Source organism: Zeus faber (genome assembly GCF_960531495.2).
Source record: "Zeus faber genome assembly, chromosome: 13".
NCBI classification, from domain to species: domain Eukaryota; kingdom Metazoa; phylum Chordata; class Actinopteri; order Zeiformes; family Zeidae; genus Zeus; species Zeus faber.
The window spans coordinates 11,901,910-11,923,426 of NC_137198.1; the positions used below are offsets into that span (position 1 = coordinate 11,901,910).

General features: G+C 43.7%; 3 protein-coding genes across 6 annotated transcripts in view; 1 reads left to right on the forward strand and 2 right to left on the reverse strand.

The window, feature by feature from the left end:
* cnksr1 (connector enhancer of kinase suppressor of Ras 1) overlaps nucleotides 1-12,005 on the forward strand; it is a 35,062-nt gene extending 23,057 nt beyond the window's left edge. For all 4 annotated transcript variants that reach the window (XM_080012461.1, XM_080012463.1, XM_080012462.1 and 1 more), the window contains 12 exons: nucleotides 2,160-2,281; nucleotides 4,951-5,096; nucleotides 6,545-6,684; nucleotides 6,827-6,860; nucleotides 6,948-7,123; nucleotides 7,923-7,996; nucleotides 8,422-8,493; nucleotides 9,229-9,302; nucleotides 9,405-9,466; nucleotides 9,603-9,693; nucleotides 10,026-10,207; nucleotides 10,738-12,005. In XM_080012461.1, coding sequence (XP_079868587.1) covers nucleotides 2,160-2,281; nucleotides 4,951-5,096; nucleotides 6,545-6,684; nucleotides 6,827-6,860; nucleotides 6,948-7,123; nucleotides 7,923-7,996; nucleotides 8,422-8,493; nucleotides 9,229-9,302; nucleotides 9,405-9,466; nucleotides 9,603-9,693; nucleotides 10,026-10,207; nucleotides 10,738-11,217 — 1,653 coding nt within the window. In that variant the 3' untranslated portion in view covers nucleotides 11,218-12,005. The remainder of the gene's footprint in view (nucleotides 1-2,159; nucleotides 2,282-4,950; nucleotides 5,097-6,544; nucleotides 6,685-6,826; nucleotides 6,861-6,947; nucleotides 7,124-7,922; nucleotides 7,997-8,421; nucleotides 8,494-9,228; nucleotides 9,303-9,404; nucleotides 9,467-9,602; nucleotides 9,694-10,025; nucleotides 10,208-10,737) is intronic.
* A 2,071-nt stretch (nucleotides 12,006-14,076) lies between these two features.
* Nucleotides 14,077-14,868, reverse strand: cldn23l (claudin 23-like; the record flags this gene model as incomplete). The annotated part of the gene is made up of 1 exon (XM_080011935.1): nucleotides 14,077-14,868. The coding sequence occupies one exon, from the start codon at nucleotides 14,866-14,868 to the stop codon at nucleotides 14,077-14,079; it is 792 nt and encodes a 263-aa protein (XP_079868061.1).
* Nucleotides 14,869-19,388: 4,520 nt separating this feature from the next.
* grhl3 (grainyhead-like transcription factor 3) overlaps nucleotides 19,389-21,517 on the reverse strand; it is a 10,660-nt gene continuing 8,531 nt past the window's right edge. Inside the window, exon 15 of the mRNA XM_080012846.1 lies at nucleotides 19,389-20,549. Within this exon, the coding sequence (XP_079868972.1) occupies nucleotides 20,429-20,549 (121 nt within the window). The 3' untranslated portion in view covers nucleotides 19,389-20,428. The remainder of the gene's footprint in view (nucleotides 20,550-21,517) is intronic.

The window sequence follows — 21,517 nt, forward strand, 5'->3', positions numbered from 1 at the left end:
CTCTCCACCAGAGGAGGTCTGACCCATGCTCATTATTAATTCTGTCTTTCTACAAAGATAAGAACCCGTTTCTGTATTGTAACGGCTTTATGTTGACAAATTTGACCAAATTGACTAGAAAAAAAAAAAGGCTAAAACTAAAGACATTTCCTTTTTATTTATTTTAGTTTCTTTTGTCCGTACACAATATCGTTTCAGTTAGTTTTATTTATTTTCGTCTAGTTTTAACTAAAATGTTTGTTTGACACCTAGCTTTAGTTTTTAATTTAGTTTTAGTTAACTGCACAGCGATGCAAACACAAGTATGGTGGAAAAAAACGTCTGAATATACTTATGGCGGTAGCCAGCGGTTTTCCGAGTTCCCATGAACGCATCACTTCCGACACGCATTACAGTTTTCCGAGCCCGTGAGCTCAGCCTCGCTTCCTTACTTTCGACCGAGAGCCGTGTCCGCGTCTTAGAGAACGAGTCCCCAAGTTAATCCGTCGTGTATGGCGCCGTTCTCTCGGACGGATAAAAATTAATAAAAATATGAATTTTTCAGGTAATACATGAGACACACGTCCTGTAGGCTGATACAGGAGTTAAGTGTGCCGCTGTACCGAACACCTAAATCCAATTAGACTGACAAATTCCGGGTACAGCTCTACTATATAACACACTAAGATCAGACGACAATCTCATGAAAGTGTTACTGTAAATTAGCCAATAATAAGTTAAAAGAGCAAGCGTTACCTCCTGCATGCCTGAACCAGCCTGTACAGTAGCTTGTCAGATTGGCCTCCCAGGACTTCACAAATTTTCCTTTGTGTTTTTGGTTCAGATTCACCTGGTTCCTCATCAGTGAACCAACTCGCACATTCGTTTGTGATGTTAACGGCTTCGTCGACCTTTTCACCCCACTGTCAAAGTACTTAATGTTCTTCCCCACGGTCTCTAAAACAGGTGCGGCGCAAACACGTGCACGCGCACGTGAGTAAGCGCACCAATGCAGGTGCGGCATTCCGGTGCAGACTGTAACAGTTATATTCAAATATCACTCATGCAACAAAGTAGTTTATGTTGGGGTGCGCGTTTTGCTGTTTGCTATCCCTATTTTACATGTTACATGTTGCCAAAGGGGGCAACTGGGGGCCACAAAATGGTTGCCAACTGACTGAACCTGGTTGCCCCGGGCAACCAGATTGAGATGGAGCCCTGGTACAGATTTTTTTTGTACTAAGCTTAAATTGACACTGCCGTCATATTGCAATAAAATAAATAAGGCCCGAAGGTGGGATTCAGCTTTCAAATCCTCAAACATCGAGCATGTTTTTTTTTTTTGGTTTGTTTTTTTTAATCTGTTTATTCAGCCAAATACATTACAAATTAGTTTTGTTAAAATTGCTGACAAACAACTTGTAAACTGCAACGACTAGATTATTCATGCAAAAACATTTGTTATTGTTTAAAAATCAGGCCTCAACAACATGATGTCTTTGTCGAAAAAGCGGCCGACAACGACCATCAAACGCACAAGGAATTTTTTTTTTTTTTTTGCATAAATGGTTCGTGTCTCTCCCTCTTCTGGGACTTCCTGTGGGTTTGGCTTCTGTATTCCCAGCAGAGAGGGAGGAGTCACATGCGTTTCCACTGACGCCCTCCCTACCCAGCGGTCACAATGCCCGCTGTGTTTTGGCTTTAATCTGGCGAGGCGACGCATCTGCTTCTCACCGCCTTGTGACCGTGGACACGATACTGTTGGTATCTGCTCCCAGCCGCCGGCGAACAGAGCAGATACCAACAGACGGAGGTTTTCTTGAAAAAATCAGCTGTGTTGAATAACATCCCAGTAAGGTGCCCTGTTGTTTGCCAGAGTTTCAGGAGGTGTGTGTGTGTGTGTGTGTGTGTGTGTGTGTGTGTGTGTGTGTGTGTGTGTGTGTGTGTGTGTGTGTGTGTGTGTGTGTGTGTGTGTGTGTGTGTGTGTGTGTGTGTGTGTGTGTGTGTGTGTGTGTGTGTGTTTGTAATGCTCTCATCTCATAAGCCACCAAGCGCGAGGAAGAGGCCCCAAGGAAAATGTGTCTTCGAGGGTCCACATGACATCCGCCGTCTCACCCCCCACTCACCCCTCTCACACACACTCACACACACGTGTGTACATTCTCCCATTTCTGTCCTAGGAGGAGGAGGAGGAGGAGGAAGAGGAAGTGCAGGACAAGGAAGAAGAAGAAGAGGAGGGGCAGAATCCCAGACACTCCATATTTGAGAGGGTAGCAGCGTCTGTCAGGTCCTTGTCTTTTAGGTACGTACGTGGGATTCATGCACGAGAATGACAGTCTGTGTGTGTGTGTGTGTGTGTGTGTGTGTGTGTGTGTGTGTGTGTGTGTGTGTGTGTGTGTGTGTGTGTGTGTGTGTGTGTGTGTGTGTGTGTGTGTGTGTGTGTGTGTGTGTGTACAGTATATGTATATATATCTGTGTGTGTGTGTATGTATATATATATATATATATATATATATATATATATATATATAGATAGACACACAATAAGATATACACAATTCACAGCTTGATCAGGAAATAGACCTGATGCCTGAAATGCTAATACATAATAGATGAGACACATAAGAGAGATAAGATACCAAATACACAACCATGTCATCGTACCAAAAAATACATAAAATACAGAAAAGCCTCAAAAGAACACATTTTAATATTTTACTTAACATTTGGTTATAACAAAACAAAAAAAATTCTAACCAGCTTAGGCACGAAAGACCTCCTGGGCCTTAATGAACTTAGAACTAAATGAGCTTCTAAGGCCAACAGAGGAGCTGTATAATGTATGGACATCATGACCCAAAACCGACTTCAACTCGGCGCTTGTCCTCTTTTCTAAAGTACTCTTAATGAGTCTCGGCTCAGGCCAGTGACTGATCCTGCTTTTCTGACATGAATTAAATTGACATACTCGGGGGAAGTTGTGGGTGAGGGGGGGGGGGGTCATTGTGGGACCAAAATGTAATGATGCATCAGGCCAAAAGTCCTAATTATGGAGAAGGGGAAAAAAAACTTGCTTAGATTTTCGAGAACATGCAGAAATGTTGTGATTGAAAAGGTTTCAAACCTTCTGCAGCCTCACGTTGGAGAATTGGAATGTGTACCTTACTAACAAAAATATGTGACAATATTGCTCCCATGCAGTCCTTTAAAGGTAACATTTTTTTTAAAGTCTATTTTTAAGACTTTTGCTGGAATATCAATGTAAGAACCGAGACTTTTCTCGAAATTAAAAAAAAAAAAATATATATATATATATATATATATATATATATATATATATATATTTTTTTTTTTTTTTTTTTTTTTTTTTTATATATATATATATATATATATATATATAAAAATTACTCTCCCATGGACTTCTCCCACCGGCTTTGCCATTAATCTGCCACAGGTCGCTAGTTCTGTGGGATGAGGTCACGCCGAAAATGCCATAACTCGTAGTCTCCGCCCGCTCGCCCGCCCACAGCCGCTGGGAAATCAGAGGGGATTGTGGGGGGGCTGGACGGGGTTAAAGGATTACAGCACCAAGTAGAAGGAAAAGGAGAAGAAAGAGTAAAAGCTCAGGGTTCCTGCGCCATCATCAGTTGTTTGTTGCTGTGTGTCTTCACTTGGAAAACTGTGAAAAGACCAAAAAAACACCAAAAAGTGATGTATGATATTATACGCAAATATTGTTTTATACTGCTTCTGCATAGACGTTATGTTTGTTGTTGTTTTGTTTTTTTTTTCTTTAACATTTTGTATCTTTGCCAAATTACCAATGTGTTTTCCCACTTGGTCCTGTGTTAACAAGCCAAATAACACACGTGTAACATGAGACTATTTAAAGCAGAGGTTCACAATTTGCTGATTTGTGCCGTAAAAACGATCATTTGTGCCGATGTGATTTTTGACATATTCAACATTATATTTTGTGAGCTGTTATGTATATTTCCACCCCCATCATCGCCCATATCGCTCGATGGGCGACAAGACATCCCGATTTGTGCGGGACAGTGCCGCATTTTCACCAATTGTCCCGCGTGCCGCAACCAGACAGAATGCCCCGCGTTTCGACCAATTGGAGTTTGTGAATTGAAATATATGGATTTCTGTCATATTGACATTTATTCTCATGCGGCTGCACAGAGTCAGCGCAGCAGCAGCTTTTCTGTCGGCAAAGAGTCTCCTCTTCTGCGCCGGATCGGGAGAGTGAGTTGCTATGGTTACAGGGACGCGCGCGCACACACACACACACACACACACAGGTGTGCGCCTCTTTCTCTTGGACTCTCTTACGGAAAATGTAGCCCACTGAAGAGGTATTCATTGTACGTCGACTGAATAATTTAACAGAGAGTTATTTCTGAAAATGTTTTTATTGAAAAAAGTCTGTATATTTTCCTTATTTTTGTGCATGTTCAGAAAATCATCTGGCGACCCCCAAAAATCATTTGGGGACAATAACAGGGAGAACTGCTTTTTATTAGTGAGCTTTTTATTGGACATTTAGTCATATTCCCTTTTCATTGCTAACTTAATCTATTCAAAGGGACAATCGGCATTGATGAGCGGGCCACATTGGCCCCCACGCCGCCAGTTGAATGGCGTGCTGTCGAATGATCCTGTCCCAGACTAATCAGCAACTCCTCGTCTGCAGCATTGACTAATCCGAATAGAAACTCTATTGTACTGAAGGTCGTTTGGGAACACTTTGTGTTATTTTTAAGAATGACTTTCCCGAGCCAGTTGTGCTGTTTCCAAAATGTCAACTGCACACGTGCCCTGACCTTTTGCTCTGATTGCTGCTGCAATTGGTTATTAAAGCACAATAAACGGTTCTGTTCTTCAGCATTTTGCATGATTTAGGGTTTTCTTGCAATGTTATTTTTGGTCATGACTGGCGACGTTGGATCCCTCTTCTCGCAGAAAGGCCATCCGCGGGCCAGAGACAGCCCAGCAGCCGATGGGGCAGGAGGAGTCGGAGCTGTCCTCCGACAGGGGGCTGGAGGGGCGCCTGACCGTCACTTCGTCCTACGACCGCCAGGGGTTGCTGCTGCCACTCTCAGCTGCAGGTGAGTCGGATTTCCAACTTTATGCTGCATTTCTTCTTCTTAATTCTCCAGGGATGAATTTAGGTATGTCTGTCTGTCTGTCTTCTTCCATAGAAAATTTATGTTCACAACTTTAATTGAATTGTTGGTGTTTTATTATTTTATTTTTCATTTGTGAAGTTTCCATAGAAAATGAATGAGAGTATAATAAAGAGTAAATAGTTTCCAGTGTTGAGGAGGTAATTTTTTGACTAAATCAAAATCTTTTCCAATAGTCTTTACTATATTCAGGATATTTTAATGTATATTTTAATACAACAAATTAGTCACTTTTATTCGTTTTTAAGAAAGAAATACAATTCTTTCTTACAAAACCAATAAAAGTGACTAATTTCAGTGAAATGTGAGCTAGAGCTTGTAATAAGGAAATACGTTGATTAAAAGGTGTAAAAAAGTGTGAGGGGTGAATGTAATATTTTATGGTTACTTATAAAGAGTTAAAGGGCTGACCAAACATTTGGGGTCAATTACAGTAAGCTGGTCAATTTATGTTTTTTATCAACTTTATTGTATGAGGCCAGGATAACTGACAGAAGACTAACCTGAACCCTGTCACTGTTTTTAAATTGTCCTTGTACTAATGCTCATCAAAATCGATACTGGAACTTTGGCTTCTTCTTCTCTTATTTGTTTACCCTAATTATCTGTAGAGAAACGCACTAATCCTCACCACGACAAATTCCTCCCAGTGTTTCCCATACATTGATTTATTTGTTACAGCACACCACAATATCAACATTGGCCGCTACATATTGATTTTCAAATTTTTTTTTTCTATTTATAATGGGTAAAATCCTATTTCATTGTCAAGCTGCCCGCAGTGCTTTGATTGCCCCACTCTCTCTCTCTCTTTCCCTTTCTCTCACAAACAAACACATTAACAACAGACCCATCCGAGAATAGCCCCTCCTCACCGTGTACGCTCTGAATCACAACATGATCATGCCTGGGATGTTTTATGAATAGCCCCCGATCAAAAGTAGCCCAGATCTAAATTTTTTATTTTGTTTTTTACAAATATAATAAAAAAAAAAAAGAAATAGCCCGGATCTCATCATCTGTCATTCTGATCATGCATCAAAGGCCTCGAAAATAAAATGATGTCATTGATCAAAACCGAGGTATCTATTGGGTCCTCTGTGTGTCCTCTGAGGGAGCATCTCTCTCTGCATGCGTAATGGAGACATTGGAGAGGGAGCCGTTTTAAAGCGAAAGCAAAATAAAATAGAGCAAATTTTTAAAAAAAAGTGTTTTTATTTTAGATGTATTTTATTTCAGCTCAATTTCCTTATTGAACGAAACAAAAACGGTCAGATAGCACCACAAATACAATTGAATTCTGTGGGAAATACTCCTTGTTTATTAAAATGTACTTTGTGGAATAAACTGATTCACTTTTTGATTCTTAGGGGACTGCGAGGGTCACGGGGGTCTCAGGCTCTCCCCAGAACCCTGGAGGGACGGGTCCCTGTCGCCCAGAAGTCCCAGAAACCGCTCTCCCCAGGGACGAGCCAGTGTCAGTTCCTGTCCCGAAATTGTGGGACAAAGGGTACGAGGAGGGGTAAAAAAAAAAAAAAAAAGATATTTCATATTTCACGCCATCACACCATTTAGTTTGAACCCACGTCCACACTCGACACAGTTAAAGGCGGACGACAGTGAACAAAATAAACTGTTTATTTTCTCTTTAGGAAAATAAAGACACAAAGAAGAGCTTTTCCAAAGGTAAAGTATTAAATGCAAATGAACTAAACTTTTTTCTTTTGGCAAAGTGTCAAAAATTCAACTCTAATTCGAACAACTCTGCTCCAGGCATGACCAGCGCGCTGAGCCGGCGTCGGGTGTCGTGCCGCGAGCTGGGGCGTCCAGACTGCGACGGCTGGCTCTGGAAAAAGAGGAAGGAGAGCAACGTCTTCATCGCCCAAAAGTGGCAGCGCTTCTGGTTCGTGCTCAAAGGGCCGTCCCTCTACTGGTACACCAGCCAACAGGTGGGACCACGGTTTTTATCTCAAATTCTATTTCTTTTATTATTTTTTTATTTTTTTATTTTTTGTAAAAAGTGGTGGTAATCGTGAAAATGTTATTAATAACATTATTATTATTATTATTATTATTATTATTATTAATATTAATAATAATAATAATAATAATAATAAGAAGAAGAAGAAGAAGAATAACATTATTATTATTATTGTTATACTATTATTATCATTATTATTGTCATTATAAATTAAATATTTTTTTTGTATAAAGTGCTGGTAAACATGAAAAGGTGTGTTGTTATTATTATAATATAACAACAATAATAATAAATATATTATTCTAATAATGTATTTTTTGTTTTGTGCCCACTCTCGTCACTTTTATCCAAGAAACAGCTTCTTTTCAGCTTAGCCTTGTGTTTTGTTCCACCTTATCTTTTGTGAAGGACAGGCAGTTAAAGAGGTTCCAAAATCTTTCATTTGTCGTTACGTTTTATTTTTGTTGATCCAGAATGGAACTGACTCAGCATCATGACAGCGTATTGTTTCATTGCAAATGAGGCTCTTTGGCTCCATGTGTTTTCCCAGGATTCTCGATTCAGTTCCGAATGAATGTCTCGAATACACAATAATCCACAATATATTCACAATAATAAACCAGCTGAAAACAGATGTAACTGTAAACTAGCAGAGACAAATTCAGTCTTCTGCGGTTTGAAAAATGGCTTTTATAGATGTTGTTTTTGTGTTATTAATCTATAGAGTGGAGGTGGAATGGTTTGATTGTGATTGTTTATGTTTTCAGGATGAGAAGGCGGAGGGGCTGGTGCAGATCGCCAGCTACAGCATAGAGAGCGCTGGGGAGCACAAGAGGAAGTTGTGAGTAATTGTAGTGATAAGAAAGGAGCAGAATGGAGGGATGGAAGCTTCCTCAGTGGAGGGATGTTCACATTTGGTGCCAGGGTAAAAGTGTGTGTGCCACTTTTCAGCGCTGTTTGTAGCACAGTTTGTAGCACAGATTGTAGCACAGTTTGTTGCACTATTTGTAGCACAGATTGTAGCACTCGAGCAGTAATTCCATGTTAAAGATGTCATGCAAAAACCTTGTGAAAAGTTCATTTTTGTTATTGAAGAAGACGAAAAAGATGAGTTCTTGGCCACTGAACAGCTTCTGTTTCCTTGAAATAATCTCGAAGGAGCCATTCTGTGAGTTTTCCGGCGATGCGATCGGAGGGATCCGTCTAAGTGTTTGATTGTATTTTACTTACTTTATTTACCCCTCTCTCTCTCTCTCTCTCCATCAGTGTGTTCCAAATGTGTCACCAGCGATTCCAGACGTTCTTCTTCGCCGCTGAAAACGTCAACGACATGGGCAAGTGAGTAAGATCCATAACCCTTGCTCTCCCCAAACCCTCTCTCTTGCTCTCTCTCTCTTGCGCTCTCTCTCGCTGTCTCTCTCGCACTCTCTCTCTTTCTCTCTCTCTCTCTCTCCTTATCTGCCCATTTCTCTATCCATTCTAGATCGCAAGGAACCAAAAACATCTTGAATTATTCAAGGCGGAGATTCAGGCAACCTCTATTTCTTCCATTATTGATCATATGAGTTAGTGAAATGTAAATATGATAGTGGGCGTATCAAGGAGAGTGCGTTAGAATTTATTTAACAAGTTGGGTGGATTTCGGCATTTAAGTGCTTTTCCTGTCTTGGAAAAGGGTGAATTTATCAGCGTCTCATAAGCGAGGTAAGATGTCAGCCTGCACTGACCTCCGGTGGCCTGTGCTGGTACTGCAACTTTCAGGAGCGACGTCCGAAGTTCTCAAGGGCGTGGCACTGCCTTGGGTTGTTGGCAGCGGTCAACCCCTCTGATTAAATGCTGTAAAAGTTCTGTCTCAAGTTTGTTGGTATAGACCCTAGTCAAAGTACAGTCTCAAAGGGCTTGAGGAAGCTTTTTTCCTCACAGCTTTGAACTTTGAGTCTTCATATTGGCACTGAGGAATAAACAGTCCTTAAACAGTCAAGTTAAGGTTCTCACTTAGTTTGTCCAAGCCATATCTCGGACAATCATCTGGTGTAGGTATTTACATTTATTTTGTTTATTGTTTTTCTCCAGGTGGCTCAACGCTCTGATCCCAGCCATCCAGAAACACAAGAAGTTCCACACAGACCCGCCAGACAGTGAAGAGGGTAAGGGTGGGCGTGCCTATCGGTTGAAAATTACACATATTAAGAGCAATTATTGTGCGGTTATAGCCAATGAGGATGTTTTTCTTTTTACGTTGTAAACAGAATGCTACAGCGAGACAGAGTCAGAGGATGAGGGATCCCCATCACAACGCAGGAGAAACAAGGTGGGCGCACACATGCACGCACGCACACACGCACACACACACACACACACACACACATACACATACACATACACACACACACACACACACACACACACGCCCTCCAGTCATTGTGCTGTTTGTTTGTTTTTTCCAGAAAGTGCAGTCCAACACGTTGCCCCGTCCCAAGGGGAAAAAGACTAAGGTGCCATTATCCAACACTCCACTAGAGAGCAGCAAAGTAACAGGTATCTATTCATCTTTTTATTGTTTTCTCTCTTCCTGTGCTTATCGTTTGTCTAGCTTGCTTTCCCCTGCCCCACTGACTCATAATATTAATGTCATAATTAAGTCCATCGCCTTTCTGATGGATTATTTTAATTATCGCTGGTTTGAAAGTTGAAAGTCTTCATCATGACGTGTTATTTGCTTGAACGTCGCCAGAAGCTGAACTGAACTCAACCGCTTAGAAATGCAATGTCTCTTTATTTCCCCCACCCTTTTCCCTCTGATTCAGTTAGTTTAGTATTTCGTTTTTGACCCCAAAAAATGAAAATCAAAAACATTTTCACCGTTCCAGGTGGCCAGGTGGATGAGATGGGCGTGATGCTGAAAGGCCTGAAAGAAGGCGGCGTGTCCCTGATCGGCCACAACCAGCCGTCCACGCAGGACCAGTTCAGAAAGTCTTTCATCCGACGTAACAAGAACCCCGTGATCAACGAGAAGGCGCACACGCTGCGCGCCCTCCACAGCACGCTCAAGGTCAGAGAGAACCCTGCCCTAACCTTTAACTTCCCCTCAACCCCCTACAGGCTAAATAACAGCAGCCTATCTTTATTTATTTATTGTTTTTTTTATTTATAACAACACCAGCGTGTCCGCAGGTATAATATCAGGCCTTAAAACTAGTTAAATAGTCATACAGTTGAATTAATGAAGGTTTAGTTTCAACAAGTTCTGTTGGGGGGGGGGGTTAGAATAATAATAATAGGTACTGGTTATATTTATTAAAGTTCCTAATCACTTACCTTGTTTTGTTTTTTTAAATTATAATGACAGTTTATGGAATCATATAGTTCATAACCTGACCTGTTTCTATCAAATACTTACCTCCCTGTACCTCCTTTCCTGCAATAATTCGTTGAATAAGAGTGATTATTTGACCAAAATTTGTCTTAAAAGGGTCTTAAATCCCTCACGTCCCCTCAGACACCTTCATATGCAGTAGTAATATATCACTGATTAGAACGAATGTTTTCTTGATCGGGCGCCGACCTTTGACCCTTCCGCAGGCCAAAGAGGCCGAGCTGCTGCAGATCAACAGTATCCTGGAGGACTCGGAGCTGACAGCCGGCAAGTTCCGCTGCTGGAAGGAGAACCACGAGGAGCTGTGTCTGGAGATCGAGAAGCTGGCGCAGCTCCGTGCCTCCAAGCACCAGCACCAGCACCAGGATCAGGATCCGGTGACGGAGGAGACGGCTCCGGAGGCCGCTACGCCGGCGCAGGACTCCGGGAAGCGAGACGAGGCGGTCGCCGCGGAAACGGTCGCCCCGGAGACGGCCGGCGCCTGCAGACTGAGCCTGAGCGACGGCGAGCAGCTGGTGGACGCCGAGCTGTCCGACGTCTTCCTGCAGATCCTGCCCAGCCCGTCCCCCGTCGCCGAGCTGGACCTGTCCCTGGGCTCGCTGCGAGACTCCATAAACAGACAACTCGACGAGATGGCGAGCGACCCGTCCGGCGGCGAGGCCGCGGGGGACTACTTCTACATCTGAAATGACTCCCTCTAAAAAAAAATGTCCGAAATTTTATACAAATGGAATTTGTATCCAAAAGCCACGCATTTCAGCAGTCATCGTTTTTACCCATTGGAGACATTTTCTTGAAACAGTGCCATCACTCGGACTGGGAAATGCTCATTTTACAAAGAAAGCCAATTCAAGACTTTTGTATAGATAAGATGAGATAAAAATAAAAACAATCTATTTGCCACATATAAAAAAAACTATTTATGGGATCCTACATTTGTTTCACTTACCTGACAAAACATGAATACATTGTCTGCAAATTTTTATAAAATATTTCTTTTGTATTATATTTTATCCCTATTTTGTGAATATTATGTAACATTAAATATGCATTTATATACAGTATACTGTATGTGAATATGCGACTGACATTACCTTAATAGATTAATACTTTAAAGCTTTTGTTTTTTGTTTTTTTGGCCCAGAACAAGACGCTGGATGTCGCTAAAGAAACACCGCAATGAGAGTTTCATGCGTTTACTGTACACTGTATTGTGTACTGTGATGACGTCAGGTGACCTCCCTCACCTTCAGACTTCCATCCATGTTGGACCCTATGAAACAAACGATATGGCCGCGTGGGGGTTTTCTCGACGGTTCAGCGGTGTTCCTCAACGCTCGAGTCCGTCGAGAATTTAAAAAAGAAAATAAATTGTGATTCGCTGTTTAATCCTCTGTGTAATTGCAGAAGTGCTGCAAGGAGGATTAAAACAGCTGATTGTGCAATGATATTCATTGACTTAATAAATAATGTGATGATCATTAAAATGTGTAGTGTGTGTGTGTGTGTGTGTGTGTGTGTGTGTGTGTGTGCCTGCCTTTCACACATGGTGTGTCCATTCCTGTACGTATGGCCATCTAAAGGCATTTGAACACAATTCTTTGGTCTTTATTCAACTAGATTTTGTGCTATTTGGCCAGAGTGGATCAGAAATAGAGCAGAACTTTCCGCTGCCTTTTAAGTGGAGTTTTTCCTGTTTTGTTTTGGGGTTTTTATTCAAAACTTTTTGGAAAAAATATTGGATCCTTTAAGCTAAAAAATAAACCCAAGATTCCAATGCCAGGCATAAGAGTTACTGTTGGAGAAATGCATTATGCCTTATATCTGGGGGGAAAAAAATAGAAAATTGGTTTGGGAAACCTTTTTGTTTTTTCTCCAATTGACTTAAACTACTTTGATTTGTGAATCTATTGTTTTAGTTAGAAGACTAATCTTCGAAAACAACCACGTCGGCCAACATTTCCTTCTCTCTTTTCCCTGCAGCGAAGGTGTTTCACAGCAGATTTATTATTTATGCTGACTGGTACCGGCAATAATTTGGACAAATATGAACAGAAATCAGGTCTACTGAAGCACTCGCTATTGCATTTATTTATTTATTTGTATATTTGTAACGCAAGACTTGGTAATTGAACAAATCTGTAATTTCTAAACTCTTTCTAAAACCATTTCCGTATGAAACTTTGAACCTTTTTATTTTGTTAATTCCACACGGTTATACGGTGCACTGAAAAAACCAAGTCACGGCTGCACACTCGTCCTCATCGGGAGACGTCGCTCGATGCCGTCGTCTCACAAAGAATTTCTGCGGAATAAGTGGAATCAAGCTCCGTTCAGGCGGAACTGTTCCTATAACGATGATTCATTGTGAGATAATTTGTAAAGATTTGTCCGAGAATGAGTTTTGCGTAACGGATGAGTAATACTGACAGACAAGGACGTTATAGACATATTAGTTACTGTATATTCACTGGGGAATTGTGACCATTTTCAATCTGTTGGTGATATTTGAGTTTTTTTTTTTTTTAATTGGATAGAAATGAAAATAAGCCGCTCATGGACGCAAGACGATGACACACAGTTCAATGTGTTTGTTTGTTTTTTATTATTTACAGCCATATAGAATCCACAGTCGCTACAAATAAACAAAAATGAAGATTACAATAATACCTGCGGAGAAACGCCCGTACGCTGCAAGTTGATGACATTTATTTTCTTTATGATTTACCCCAAATAAAGCCCCAATCGGGAGTTCAATAACTGACACTCAAAGAGGTGAGGAACTCCCATAATCACAATAGAAACGTGTGTTTTAAGGCTCACGCTGCAGTGGACCCGTCTTTTTAGTCTGCGCCACCAGTTGGTCCTTGTTTTTTTTTTTTTTCGCTTTTTTTTCGGGGGGGACGCACCTGATACCGTCTTGAGGTCACGGTTTTAAAGGGGTTCTCTCCACAACTCCCGACCTTCAAGTTCCCTTTTAACTGTTCTCTGTGTCACTGGGGCTTGGGGACGCGACACGGACGCGGTAAACGACGAGAGCGGCGGCGGCGGCTGCGAAAGAATAGAAATATGACTCATGGCGCAGAGGCTTAGAAGGCGACACAACTTGATTTGTGACTTTTTGTGGTTGTTGCGGTTCAAGGCAGCATGGATTTGCATTGACTCATTTTTTTTTTATTTTTTTTTTATTTTTTACTTTTTTGTTGTGTTTTTTCTTTAGCAACAATATATAAGCTTTATTTTCAGACCTTCTGAATGGTACTTACATCCAGCGTTATGTTAATCTGCTTTGTATGCGCACATGATCTATGTCATTGGGCAGTTTCTCAACCACGATGTAGCTTCATTAGAGAACGCTGATATATCAGCGGCAGCTTTTACATCCAAAAGCTCATTTATTTGACGTGATATAAAGTACTGCTGAGTTACATTTCCTCTGACACGGACGCCCAAATTCACCCTTACCAACGCAGATTTTTGCCTCAGATCAAAATCTGTCTGGACGAGATGTTTTGTTCCGAGAGGGGCTCTGGAGTCTGCCGTGCCTAGCAGCTGATCTCGTACACCTCCGTCTCCGGCCTGCTGCTCAGCTCCGGACAGGAGCGGCACACGGGGCATGCGGGGAGCTGGGGGCAGGCGGGGCCGGCCGGGCACCTGGGCCTCTTGAAGCTGAACAGCAGCGCGCCGCCGCCCAGAACCTGGATGCAGGAGCCCAGCCACCCGAAGTAGAGCGACCCCGCCGGGTGCAGGCTGAGGCGGGGGAACCTGGGGTTGTTGTTGTTGTTGTTGGTGGTGGTGGTGGTGGTGGTGGTGGTGGTGCCCTCCCTCACCATGTTCTCCATGCCCAGGCGTCCCAGATTGTGGGTGTAGACCCCCAGAGCGGTGAGGCTCAGCAGCCCGGCCAGCACCACCAGGAACCCCCCGGTGGCCGCTACGCCTCGAAGGGGCGTGTCGGTCCAACAGCGGACCCCGACGCTGGCCAAGACGATGCCTGCGCCGCAGAGGAACAGGGAGCTCAGCACCAAGCCCTGAGTCAGGCGAACCCGCGGGTCGCTCTGGTAGGCGCCGCCCACGGGCCAGCACTGCTTCAGCTCCGACTGCGCCACCTGCAGGCAGCTCTCCCACAGGCCGTCGGAGCGCAGGAGGACGACCGATCCCACCCTCACCTCGCCACCGTGACCCTTCGCCCCGGATGGCGCCAGGGGTGACCCCGGCGCCGCCACGCCCAGATGGGCATGTCCCTCCCTCCACTGAGGGGTGATGGAGGCTGTGAAGACCAGGACCAGTCCGAGCGGGGCGAACACGATCCCCATCACCATGGAGGCTGGAGTGTGCATCACGGGTGCTCGACCGGGGAAAAAGAGGAGCGGCACCTTCAAGACCCCGGAGCTCCTAACGCACAAACCCTCGGCAGCAACTCACTTAAATGTCCCCGGCAACGTGAGTGTCTTCCATCAAAACACCGGTTGATGAAGTGCTCGGTAACGATCGCACAGACGCCCGGAGAGACAGGACCGCCGAACGGCGAACACAGAATACAGAGCACAGAGCCGTCCCGCCGCTTCCCTCTGGGCGTAGAAGACAAAATCGGTGATGCTGGCTGACGACGCCGGGGATGAATCTCGCAACTTTTTTTTTTTTCCGCTGCCGACGTTGCAGGAAACTAATGTCACATCTTCCCACAAGTGTCTCCTCCGACTGGGGTCCGCTCTGCCGGTGAGAGGAATAATAACGAGGCAATCAAACTTTTAAGCCAACGGCGGAAGTCGATCAGTACAACCAGACGAGTGAGATCAGAGCAAATTACGCCAACAGCAGCATGATTTGACCGTGTGTGTGTGTGTGTGTGTGTGCGTGTGTGTGTTTGTCCGTACCTCTCGTCGCTAGATGCCCTTCGCTTCCGACGGATTCGCTGGAAAGCGAGCGGCAAACGGAGCGAGCAGCAGGTGGTGAGACGGCGCGTCGGGCCGGGACGGAGGGCGAGGACGAGCGTGCGGGAATAGAGGACGGGGAGAGCGAGGGGAGGGGTCGCACGTGGACGCCACGGGGAGGGAAGGGTAGAGACGGAGAGACAAAGGGCGAGAGCAGTGTAATAGCGGCGGAAAACAAGGGGTGGGGGGGTTTTGGGGGGGGGCTGGGGGGGGGGGGGGGGCGGGTACGGCTCCGGACAGAAAAAGACTGAAGCGAGGATGCCTTGTCTCTGTTGCTAGGATACACTAACCTGGACGTCTGTGGCATACGGAGCCGAGCGGGTTCATTTATCACCAGAGAGACCCGTCTACCAACCTCTCTCTCTCTCTCTCTCTCTCGCTCTCTCTCTCTCTCTCTCTCTCTCTACCTCATATGCATTTTTTCTGCGTGTGTTTGTGTTTGTGTGATGCCGCATTTTGAGAAGGCTGCCTCCCCAGCGTCCCGTGACCTTGGTGGAATGGCGCGTGGCAGTGATGGAGTTGGGTCAGCGTCTGAATGCTGAGCAGTGTCATGGAGGAGGAAGGAGGGGACGTCAGTCCCCGGGCACCAAGACGAGACGCGGGTTGAGTGACGCCTTCCGCACGCACAGAACGCCCACGCTGCGTTTCACTTCGGAGTGGGAAAACAACAGGCTTTTCGCGCTGGAATTTGACATTTTCCACCAGACGGCACAACCAACACCTCAGGGACCCTCAGCGCAGCATATGGGGAGCCGACATGACGCCTCGGTTCACTGTAATCAAATGAAAATACTACGAATTAAAAATACTACAAACTAAAATGGCATTTTCAGTTCCACTAAATGTTCAGTTAATTATGAAGGACAGTGTGTCATCTTTATTCATTTTTACATTTATTTTGTCGTCATATATATTATTTTCTTTTTGACGGTAATAAAAACCTATATGAGTATTTTATTTTGTTATTCTGCAAAAATATTGACTTTAAAATAAATTCCACTAAATGTTCAGTTAATTATGAAGGACAGTGTGTCATCTTTATTCATTTTTACATTTATTTTGTCGTCATATATATTATTTTCTTTTTGACGGTGATAAAAACCTATATGAGTATTTTATTTTGTTATTCTGCAAAAATATTGACTTTAAAATAAATTAAGTGAGCTGTCAAATAACTCAACTGAGAATTTTTAAATTTTTATTATATTTAATTTTACTTCAGAAGTATTATCTTATCTTATTATTCGTTATATTAGAACAGCTTTTCTCTCATTCTATAACGGCTTAGGAACCATGTGATCTCAGCCAAATACATAAATAATTAACACACATTTTACATTCATCTGAATTCTCCTCCGAAGTTGAAAACCTCTTATCTTATCTTTTATTTAGGTAAAGTATCGTTCATCAGTTTTATTACAATCTATAATTCATAGACAACCTGCTGCACCTTATTTTCCATTGCGTAACCTTCATGGATCTCAACCCATTAACGTGACAAGGAAGTGGAAGAAATGTTAAAATACGATCACTTTTAGGATACAAATGAGTCCCCGGAGACGTTGTGACATTTAGCCGTTGAGACTTCGCCCTTACTACTCCACGTGATTTAGAGGGAGTGTTGTCCAAATCACTCAGTCCTGTATGGCTGTTATAGCAAAGAAAAATAAATTGTTGGTATTTATCAGGTATTCTGATTTCTATTAAAAGGGACACATTATGCAATAAAAAAAATCACCTTTTCATTTATTGTGCACATGCATTTGGGTCTTTGACTGGTCTACGAACACACACACACACACACACACTGTGAAATAAGACAGTCCGGTCAGCTTTTACTGAGCTGTCTGCTTCAGAAAAGAAGTCCTGAAACAGGCCGTTCAGCTTTGCTGCTCTAGTATACGCCATCGCAGTAATATACGTCACTTCAGTAGAATCAGAACCGCCCTCCATCAGAGTAACTCCACCCACGGCTGGAGCGGGACCGGACCCGCTCGCATCCAAACCAAGAGCTAATCATGGGAAGTGCTCTGTTGGTGGCGGAGACCAGCACAAATCTTGTAAAAGAAAGAGGAATTAATACCAACTGTCTGTGAAGCAACTGCCGACGAGGGAAATGTAAGTATTTCAAAATAAATTCTGCTGTGTATGTGTGTGTGTGTGTGTGTGTCTGTCTGTCTGTCTGTCTGTCTGTCTCCATGGTAGGTTGACTGTACTGGAGGCTGCGATGCGCGATCCGTAGATTTATTTATTTTATTGATATTATTTTCTGACGCTTCCGTGACTGAATGAAACAATAAAAAAACAAGCCCCACTGGATCCCGCGCTGCCGCTCAGTGCATCTTAGATAGTAGGCATCTTATTTTATTACCCAAGTGTTCTGGATTCCATTATCACTGTATCCATTCTCTCTCTGCCTAGGCATTATACTGTACATAATAAATATTTCCTCAAACCCCAAATTCCGTTTTTTTTTTTTGTTTTTTTATTCTTTGCACCCTTTCTGTTGACGCAAAAATATTTTGAGCCAGAAATTGCACTGCTGACTCCAAAATATTTCCGAGGATAAACCATCAGATGAAAAGATTACAATTTAAAATGGAAATTGAAATTAAAAATTTTGACTAATTATACATTGACCAACGTACTGTATGCACAGCAGCTCCCACACACACACACACACACACACACACACACACACGCAGGCACACACACACACACACACACACACACACATACAATATTTAAGGTACATACAGTATATACTATAATATACAGAGAAAATACGTACCTGTGTACACACAAGGGTACACACACCTGCGTACACACACACACACACACACACACACACACACACACACACACACACACACACGCACACAGCCTGGGGGCCAAGCCATTCAGCAGCAGTGGAGGACTCTGCAGCAGGTTGGCCGTCGCCCTCCTCCTCTCCTCCTCACAAACACGATTCTCCTCGTAGCAGCGGAAGGTTTCACACCAACTCCTCTTCGTCATCATCTTCATCATCGTCGTCATCATCGTCATCATCGCCATCATGCTCTTTCTCTCCCGCCACACCTCCCCCCTTTTCACCGTGCTTCTCAGCTCTTTCCACCTCTTTGCGCTCCATTCCACCTCTCTCTCTCTCTCTCCCTTTGCCTCGTTATCTCGTTGTCTGTGCCCCTCGCTGTCTCTGTCCTTGGTCTGTCATTTGTTTTTATACCCGTGCACCTGCCTGCCGCTCTTCTATTTGTCTCGCCATCTTTTTCGTTGCCTCCTCCTTCCTTTGTTGTTGTTTTTTTTTACATCTCTTTTATCCCCTTTTAATGACTCCCATCGCGTGGTGCTCGTGCACTGACTGTTCAGAAGCACAAGAGGCTGCTAACTCACAATGGGATTGTGCTCTTCCGCGTGTTTGCGTCAACTCCACCGTCCAAACACGTGCAACACGAGCAGAGAGTTTCCCAACACGGGGTGCGAGACCCTCACCGGTGTCGCCAGAAATCGCAGGGACGGTCGCGAGGCCTTGGATTTCATTTGAGGCGTATGCTCTCAAAATTCGGAAAAAGAAATGTGTTGTACGCCTTAAAAACACATCTATCTACCGTGAAAATAGAGCTGTTTCAGACAAGAATAGTGAATACAAGAAAATTATAAAAATGTATTTTGTTTATTTAATGGGTGGGGGGGCTTTCAGATTGAGTCAGGTCTGATTTAGGGGATCACACACACACATGCGCACACACATGCGCACCCACGCGCGCGCACACGCACACACACGTCACAAAAAATTAAACCCTTCATTGATTTATTTAAATGATTGCTGGGTTTGGGTTTTTAGAAAATCAGGCCATATACCTTCAACAACTGCAAAGTAAATGAACTCGAGAATAAACATTTTATGTAATTTCTTTATTTTCCATCATAAAAAAAAGACAAGATATGAGTAATACAACCAGAATTGCAATGGAATCATTCTGAAATATTCCAGGGATACATGGAAGCATTGAAATGGCGCGAAATGTCAGGGAAAGTCCAACAACGTTTTATACGCACTCACACACACGCGCACACACACACACACACACACACACACACACACACACACACACACACAATAACTTGACTGGATGACCTTTTGGGGGTGGTGGCTTTTAAGTGGTTCAGACACGGAAGAAAATAGCTCCGTGGTTACATCACGCTCTTCGGAAATGATGGCCAACACTACGTCCGCATGGCGTTGAGGAAGGAAATGTGTGACTTTTTGGTTCTGAACGCAACCCGCTGTCCGGTAATTACAACAACAAGCAGCTACAGAGCCATACTTTGGGTAGGATGGGAAATTATCGTCCTCGGCGAGGCCTTATACAATACCATGAGGGAAGAAGTCAATAGATGAACCGTTAGTAAGCAAGGCAGCGTTGGCTCCCGGGGTTATCGAGAAATGATCTGCATGTTGCAAGCAGCGAGAATGGCACCTTTCGAAAAGACCTGCCTGGCAACAGTCCCGAAGGTGTACACAGAACATGCGCAGGAGTTTTCCAAAAAACAAAAGAAATTTGAAATTCATGCAATTCGTGGCAAATAGATTACGCTATCCAAAAACTCTGGGTTGACCCAAATAGTAAAACATTATCATATTAATTTCTATTTACAGTAAATATATACAGAATATCAATTATAATTGCTCTTACATTATAAAAAAACGAAAAAAAGTAAAAAAAAAAAAAATCTTAACCATGAGGAGGTGGTATATCTATTTATATATTTACAAAGGCCGAGACCAGGAAGGACATTGTGAGATTGATCAGGAAGTTCTTCTCGGTCGGTTTGGGTCCGGGGCGGCGGGGGCTAAAATGTCTTCGGTTTTCGGGGCAGTGCTTTGGAGAAGGGGAGGTTGACGTCATCCGCTGCGGGGTCAGGAAGACGGAGACGAAGACGAAGACGAAGACGAAGACGGCGGACCTCATAGCTCGGTGAGCGTGACCTGGACCTGGCCGGCCGAGGTGACTTCGGCGATCTCGATGAGGAAGGCCGACTGGTTGCTGTAGTGTCTGACGATGTTGTCGTCCATGTGCACAAAGATCCTGAAGAAGGAAGACACGAGCAGAGTTGTTTGTCTCGAAGGCCGTTCTCGGCGGGGGGGTTACAAAGATAAGGGCTGCAGGTGTGTCCGCGGAGCAGGCGGTAAATCAGGTCTATCTCTTCTTCCCCCGAGCGGCACGGCGCTAATGTGCCTTTAAGTCTATAATGAGCGTGGCGCTGGCTCATGGCCTCTGCCTGCAGGGCCACAAGATGATTGAAGACAAGAATAAGAAAAAGAAAGAAAGAGAGAGAGAGGAGGGAATGGCAGGAGGGAATGCAGCCCGACCTGTTATCGTCGCCGCTTCCACCTTTCGAGAGATATTCCCGGCATCTCGGCGGATTATCACTAGACAAAATAGTTCCTTAAACTTTGTGTTCGTTCACTTGGAAGCGGCCGGGACGTTCGTCCGTTGGGGTTTTTCAGCGCGTTTTGTGTTTTGTACCTGCGGCGGGGACTAATCTTTTTTTCGTTTTGTTTTGTTTTTTTCCTGACCAATATTTGACGTTTTTAAGGACGGAAAACAACAACGTCTCGATATCTTCACCAACGCTGAACCTTATCTTTTTTTAAGGAGGGGCTCTACAGCGTGTAAAAAATAAAAAAAAAACCTCAGAAAAACCCTCGTCCTATCGGTTGCACCATCTCCCTTTCAGCGCCGCAGAACTTCCTGCTGTTCCACTATAATCAGTATTATGAAAACATATATACAGGTAAGACAATCGTCCGTGACTCATCCGAGCGGCTTTTTGAAATCCTTCCGTCTCCTCAATCATTTGTCTTGTCGTTTTGGATGAGCTGTAATTAACACATTCCACGAGGCCAAGCTCGCCGACCGACCGACCGACCCGGTCCGTCCACATTAACCTCAGCGGAGATCAAACCTGCCGCCAGGTTTGACTTTTCAAGACTCTGATCTGACTACCAGTGTAAGTCATAGTGTGGCGAGCGCACTCGAGTGTGCCTGTAGCG